Source organism: Bidens hawaiensis, unplaced genomic scaffold, assembly GCF_021521415.1.
Source record: "Bidens hawaiensis isolate Kalapana, Puna unplaced genomic scaffold, B.hawaiensis_p1.1 tig00049908_1, whole genome shotgun sequence".
Taxonomy (NCBI): Eukaryota; Viridiplantae; Streptophyta; class Magnoliopsida; order Asterales; family Asteraceae; genus Bidens; species Bidens hawaiensis.
In genome coordinates, this window is record NW_027506129.1 from 66,295 (window position 1) to 73,957 (window position 7,663).

The following is a 7,663-nucleotide window of genomic DNA, read 5'->3' on the forward strand; positions in this document are numbered from 1 at the left end:
AAAGGGTATATGATAGTAGCCTAGTAGCGTAAAAGCCAGCCTAAATTCGTGATGAAATAATGAAAGCATAACCTCCATAAATACATACATTAGGACAAAAGAGAAAAGGTTCACAACATAAAGTAAAATTATAAATCTTAGTTTAGCAATTATGGATATTCAACTTTTCATTTAATCGAATTTTTCGAAAATTAAGAGCTGATCCTCCGACCATAGTTTTAGAGAACGGAAATCGAAAACCAACTAGGTCGATATGTCGACAAAACCTTATAGTTCTACTAATATATAGTTTAATCAACTCTCTTCTAAAATCACCACAACTGCATTCCGTAAGAATTAAACCCGCAACAAATGGGTCATCCGGATATCCATTTAAAAACTAAATAAATAAAACAAAAGTTAAATAAGAACATTAGTTTTACAACTGGTTCAAAATGCAATCACAAGTTAGCTCATATGGACAAAAGATTTCTCATAAGGTTTTTCTTAGGGATGTGATCCTCTCACACCACCCACACATGCCTATACGACTCGTATAGGCCTATACGGTCGTATAGGGTATACATGCCTGACAAGGGACAAAAAAAACAGCTTTTTGCAGCCTATACGACCGTATAGGCATTAAACGTCTCATATTACATTCAGACAAAACCATAAAAGCTATACTAGTCGTATAGGGCTATACGACCGTGTAGAAAATAAAAGCTATATGGTCGTGTAGGGCTATACAACCGTATAGAAAACATTTGCAGAAACATTCAGACTGCCTTAATCGCTGCCGGAAAACGATTTAAAAAAACCTCAAATTTTGGGATGCATTTTTATTTTAATGTATGTTGACTAGATGTTAAAAAAACCTCAAATTTTTATTATATGTAAGCAACAAATATGCCTAGACAGTCTTGAGCTTTGGACGAGCTAAGCTTGAGCTCAACATTTAAACTCGTTAAGATAAATGAACCAAATATGACCTGTATAAATAACATATATTGTATATATGGTCATCATTTTTTAAAAAAAAAAGTGTCTATAAACGAGACAAATGCGACCCGTATAAATCACATATATTGTATATATGGTCATCATTTCTTTTTTTTTTTTAAAGTGTTTATACGGCCGTATAGGCCTATACGACCCGTATAAGCCTGTACGGCCGTATAGGCCTATTCAAGGCACGATAAACGATGACAGACAACCTCTTACACGATTCAGGTCCTATACGACCGTATAGCCCTATACGAGCCGTATAAGACAAAAAATGGTGTATGGAGATTCAAGGTGGTGTGAAAGGATCCCTTGCCTTTTCTTATAAAGGTCATGTGTTTGATTCTCACATGTGTATGTCTTGTGATGTCATTTACTTTTACGTTGTAACATCACTGTAAGAAATTCAAACTTTAGTAGGAAATGGTTGATGTATGATATTTCATTTTGAAAGTTGCTAATTTGAACTTCTAAATTATGCATTATACTTCTGGCTAAAAACAACTAATACTCCAAAATATATTCGTTGAGGAAAAAATAAAAAAGACAATTAAGAAGCATGAAGAAAGACAAGTCACTGACAAGATCAGAATCATTCAAAACCAAACTTTGGCTCTCTTTTATTTATTTTGAATAAAAGAGACAACTTCTCCAAACATTCCACATCCCAAAATACAATTCTCACCCTTTTTCACCAAAAAAACAAACACTTTCTTATTATTATTTCACCACTTACCCATTACACTTTTCCTTTCTTACAAAAACCACCCCCAAACAAAACCTTTCTCCTAATCCCACCTTGGATCCCCTTTATTTATTTTGTTTAAACCTCCACAACTACTACTACTGCTACTATTGTGTTGTACCATCTATATCTACCTTTTCACTTTTTGGGTGAAATTACAATTTTACCCTTGGATGAAAAATGGAGTCAATATGTCCATTCTTGAGGGAGGACCACTTCTGGTTGTACAACATCATGGCTGCTGTTCCGACGTTGTTGTGCTACCATCAAGGTGTTCTGTCTGTGGGCCATGATCAGTGCTGCTAGCTCGTCATATTTTAGGTGGTGGTGTGGTAATGGCTGGACTTGATGTTGTCGGGAAAACATGCCATGAATGTTTGTTTGAGGTTGTGGGATATTGTGGTCCATGGATTTGTTGAAATATTGTGGCCCTTTAGCTGGCGGATTAGTAGGCGAACATGCTGTTGAAATATTAATTCAAATTATTAATCAATAAATTAATCGTAATGTAATAAATAATGATTATTGATTATTAATACCGAAAAAGTCAAACTAAAATAATGGGTTGAAGGTTAAAAACTTGAAACAGTCGATATTAGAATTTAAAATTTGAAACCTAAAGAGCCAAAAATAATCCACTAATTTTCAAACTCCTTTTCTTAAAAAAAATAACCATTTCTAAATATACGGTTAAGTAAGGGTGGTGTTAACTTTTAAGCTCGAAATTAAACGGGGCAGCTTAGTTAGGGTTGAGCTCGATTTTGAAGTGAAAAGAGACGAGCCGAGTGGTTGGTCAATTTTGGCTCGGTTACATAAATAAGACCACTCTGCTAGGGTTGTAGCTGGTTTTGTAATTTTATTCAAACTTTTATCAATCAAGCCACAAACCCAAGCTTCAAGCTGCGAGTTTTTTTACCAGCCCTACTAAGAAACCCCACATACGGAAACCCAAATAACCGGGTAAAACTGCACCCGTTACATTTTAGTGATGATGATGATAATAATAATAATAATAATAATAATAATAATAATAATAAATAAATAAATAAACATACCTGGGGTTTTCTTAAATTCCAGAGGCGCATTATTGTAATTACGCGGCAAGAACACGCCGGTACCGGCACAACCCTTTTTAACCACCGGGATTGTACGGCCACAACCGGAGTTATATCCACCGGGTACGGGTTTCGACCCGAAGTCATTAACGGGTTGTTGACACCTTTGAACAGGCCACGCAGACTGACCGAACCCCACCGGTCTGCCGGAAACAAACCGACTACCGTTAACCCTCTCTCGAAGCAGTTGTTGCCAGAAAAACGCTTCGTTCTGATTATAATGAGGTCCGAGAGGACGTGGAGCTCCGAGTAGAGTTCTGTTACCAAACCCTCCGTGGTTGACGGTGGTCGTCATCTTCATTCTGGCCACTTCTCCGGCAGCCGCGTAGAATAAGTTCAAAGCGTCTTCATTTGCTTGCTTAACAAACGACGTCGTTGGGTTCCGGTTCAAAGTCGATTCCGGTGAACCGGAGAAAAAAACCCTCTTCTAATAAAACAAAAAAAAACAAATTAATATTTTATTATATTTTAAAGATGTAAAATGACCAGAGACAACGTTAACTACCTCGGGAGGGTATGGGGTTATGAGACGCTCTTGTAAGGAGACAGAGCGAGTGAAGCGGTGGTGAGTTAACCCGGGGAGGATAACGTCATCGTCGTCACTCTCTGAGGAAGACGAAGAGGTGAAGTCGTAAGGGGGTGGTTTGTGGTGGTCGGAGACGGAGAGAAAGTCCGACGGGAGCCAGGTAGCAAGGTCGGCGAGAGTGTCAGACATAATATTATTATTATTATTATTATTATGGGAAATGGGAGAGGTTTGGTGAGTTTGTGTGGGTAGAGAAATAAAATGGAATGATATGAAGGATTATATATATGTATGTATATATAATAACTAGTTTTTAATTCCTGTATTACGGGGTTGTTTTATATTTTTTGTTTTAATATTTATTTATTTTTTAAATTTATATTTTTTTATTGTATGAAAGTTAATAATATACTTATGGTTTGATAATAAATTGTTTCACAAATAAATGAGATGTTATAACCCGGTTCAAAAGCTTTATGGTTTTGATGAGACCAAAGACCCGTTTATATTTTTTACTATAAAATTGGTTTTTTAATTTTAAATAATATTTATGAAAGTTAATAATATACGTATGGTTTGATGAAACCCAAGACCTGTTTATTTTTTTACTATCAAATTGGTTTTTTAATTTAAATAATATATATATATCTTTTTTAAAATAAATCATATATTCATTTTTATTATATCCTATTTTATAGGATTTTTACATCAATAATTTGGTGAGAATAATTTTTAATTTAATGAGATGTTATAATCTGTTTATGAAATATCTGGTGACTCCAAAAAATTGAAAGCATGAATTTGGGTCAAATGAGATGTTATAACCATGAATTTGGGTTAAATGCATAAGAAGCCTCCATTCAAAAATCAAACAAATCTGGTGACTCTAAAAAAAATGAAAGCGACCACATCACAACACGTAGGATTCTTATATCTTCGTTTATATATATTATAGATAATAAAGGTGAGGTGAAGAAGTGTGTGAGTGATGTGGGTGAATAAAGAAATTGAAGAGAGTGGAGGGAATGTTCATGAGACAGCTTTGCTTTATTTCAAGGATTCCAGGGTTTTTTCTTTTTTTTTTGTAAGTTTTTTATATATAGATGCATAAATAAATATGAAATGAAAGTCATGATAAATGATAATGAGATCATAGATTTGGATCTGAAATGATTAGGTTGTGGAAAAGATTCCTAAACAAAGTCTACATGTATCAACTTTAACAGTCTTTTGTTGCTAAATTGTTGCATAATTATCCCGTGATTTTACATATTAACATGAACTTTTTGTCATTTATTTATTTTGATTGAATTGAATGTGTGTTTATGAATTAGGCTGAGGGGTGTGGGGGGCTCTAACGGGGGCGCGAGTGGGGGCTCCAGCCAATAATATTGTGACGTGTGGCAGAGAGAGAAACTGGATAAGATGGGTGTTGGAGCCCCCGCTGGAGCCCCTGGCCCTGGTGTGGAGGGGCTCCAGCAGGGGCTCCAGCGGATTTTTTTTTTAATTTTTTTATAAGTATATTCAAAAGACGTATTATTAAAAAAACTCATAAATTATTAAAAAAACACACATTAAAAAAAACACATTAATATCTAAAAATAAAATAAAAATTAAAGTACTAAAAAAACATTATTCTTATTCTTCGGCTTGGTCTTCTTCGATCAACCTCTTTCGGATACGTTCCTTTTGTTTTTCCACCAGCATTTGATCGACCGGATTTAGGTTACTGAAGTCTCTTGTAAGGAAGTCCAAATCTCTCATTCGACTTTTTTCCTTTTTGTCATTAGAGACCACCTCCACGGTTTTGTTGAATTTATTGAGAGATTCAACAAGATCGACGATGTTTACGGCTCCCCCTGTGACATCTGCCCCGATCCGACCCGACCCAGGTACCCGTTTATCTGACCCGATCTCTTTCTTTTATGATTTATACTTATATTTTACTTTTAATAATAATAATATATATTTTCCTTCCCGCCTCTCTCTCTTTCTTTCCGCCGTCCCGTCCCTCTTCTCTCTTTCCGCCTTCTTTTCCCTCTTGTCGCCGTCCCGCCCTTACGCCTTGTTTCCCTCTTTTTCTTCTAACTCTTTGCTTGTCCTTTGTTCCTTCCCGCCTAAGGTTGTCTGCGCAGCTCCACGCGCCAGATCCCTTACAAGGAATCCTGCGTGAAGACCACCTGTTTCAGCGATACGCGAGACGAACTCTTCTCGCAACGCGCTAAGAATCTTAATTCTTCTCGCAGCGCGCTAAGAATCGTAGTTCATCCCTCGACGCGCGAAGAATTATAGTTCTTCCCGCGGCGCGCTAGGAATTTTAGTTCCTCCCGCGGCGCGCTAAGAAATGTGATTCTTCCCGCGGCACGCTTGGAAATGTAGTTCTTTCCGCGACGCGTTAAGGTTGTTTCTGTCTGCCTTCGCGCTCGCGCTCTCTTGACCTTCTGTGTCTGCCTTCGCGCTCCAGCCTTCTCGCGCTATGTCTTGAGTCTTTTCTTCTGTTTAATCTAGCCGTTGCTTTTGTGTTGTCTTATCTTTTGAGCTGTTGACCTAATCTGCTTTATGTCTGAAAAGTTGCTTTCGGCGCAGCATGCGCGCCAACCCCATTGGTTGGCAGATAAAGTGACTGACATAATCTTTTGAGATCTGCTTTTGCCATGCTTGACCAGTACCTTTATCTGACCCGCCCATGCTTTTTACTGTTCCCTGTCAGCTTTATCTTGCCCCCTGCAGCTGCCATATCTTTTGATATCTTTTGTTATCTTTTGTTTTGTCTTGTTCTGTTTGTCTTGGAATCTTTTCCCCTTTTTCTGGATTTATGTCTCCTAGGGTTTCCCTATAAATAATAATGTTATTTTCCTAACACTTCACACACAAACACTTATTTTAACCTCCTCCTTGCTCTCTGCCGCCTCCCTCTCTGCCTCCGTCTTCCTCCCTGATTCTGCCCTGCTTTTCCGGTAATATATATATTGTATATAATAATTTACTTATTAATTATGCTAACTTATAATCAAGACTTAAAACAGATCGTTAAAACAATAATCTTATTTATAGGTTAACTTGTGCTTGTTTAAAGTTGGTTCTTGCTTTATCTTACACCGCATCGTTTATCAAGTGAGTAATCTCGTACCTAATCCCTTTTTGCTTTTAATGTTTTGGGATGTGCATGTGTTCATACAAACTTAGAGTCTTAAACTTGTTTATGAGCTTTAGTCGCGCAGTATCCCATGTGTTGAGGACGTTTACTTGGCTGTTTATTTGTATGTGTGTATCATTAACCGCTTTGTTCGGCCTATTCCGCAGTTTTCATGGATCCATTAGATGAACACGGGAGACCTATCGTTTACGGTTTTCTTGTTTTACACTTGCACAGATGTTTTCTCGTTTTTGTGCTCAATTGGGAGCACGGATTGAACTATGAACTATGAGCTATGATCTATTTAGGCTTGATCACAATCTGATTGCACCCTTGTTAAACACCAGACATACACGTGTTGCGCGCAGATTTATTGTTATCTATGTATTGTATTAAACTTGATTTCTCACCAACACGCAAGTGTTTGACGTTTATTTTAACACATGTTCAGGTTTGCAGTAGCTGTTTTGGAGCTTGTGGACACATAGGACGTTTTTACTTTTGGACCTAGATTAAAATGTATCAAGACAAGTTATTGCTGTTCGAATATTTTGATTTATAATATATTGATTTATGTTGGTTATTTATATCTTATGTATACGTTGCGCATGCGTGAATGAATATATTTATTAAATATTGACACCCAATAGTGTCACGAGTAATGAAACAATATGTGGCGCCCCGATGTATAATCCGCCTTTGGTCGGGGTGTTACAAATTGGTATCAGAGCTCGTTGACTTTAGGATAGGTGGTTAGACGTAACGGCCTAGAATACCTAAGAGTCCCTTCTCGCGCATGAGAGAAGTCTCATGTTTGCGCGCTTATTGTTAATTACTCGTTATTTATGAATATGCTCGCGCTTGCGCAGTATATGATTTTATGTTTTATTTCGCGATATTTCGATTTTTGTTGAATTTCGATTTTTATTGATTTTACTTACATATTCGTTTGTTGGGTTTAAAAATCCGAAAAGTCATGGTGATACATGAATAGTTGATTTTTAATTCCCATTTACGATTATGTTCTGAGGTTGGAGACTTGAAAAGTCATGGTGATACATGAATTGTCAACTTCCAATACTCATTTTCTTGTGTATTTTATATTGAAGATTGAAAAGTCATGGTGATACATGAATCGTCAATCTCCAATACTCGTT

General features: G+C 36.7%; 1 protein-coding gene across 1 annotated transcript; it reads right to left on the minus strand.

Moving 5' to 3' along the window:
- Positions 1 to 1,789: 1,789 nt before the first annotated feature.
- LOC143616812 (uncharacterized) lies at positions 1,790 to 3,597 on the minus strand. The gene is made up of 3 exons (XM_077089533.1): positions 3,350 to 3,597; positions 2,785 to 3,271; positions 1,790 to 2,190 (listed from the first exon to the last, which is right to left on the minus strand). The coding sequence occupies exons 1-3, from the start codon at positions 3,557 to 3,559 to the stop codon at positions 1,916 to 1,918; spliced, it is 972 nt and encodes a 323-aa protein (XP_076945648.1). The 5' UTR covers positions 3,560 to 3,597; the 3' UTR covers positions 1,790 to 1,915.
- Between the last annotated feature and the right edge of the window lie 4,066 nt (positions 3,598 to 7,663).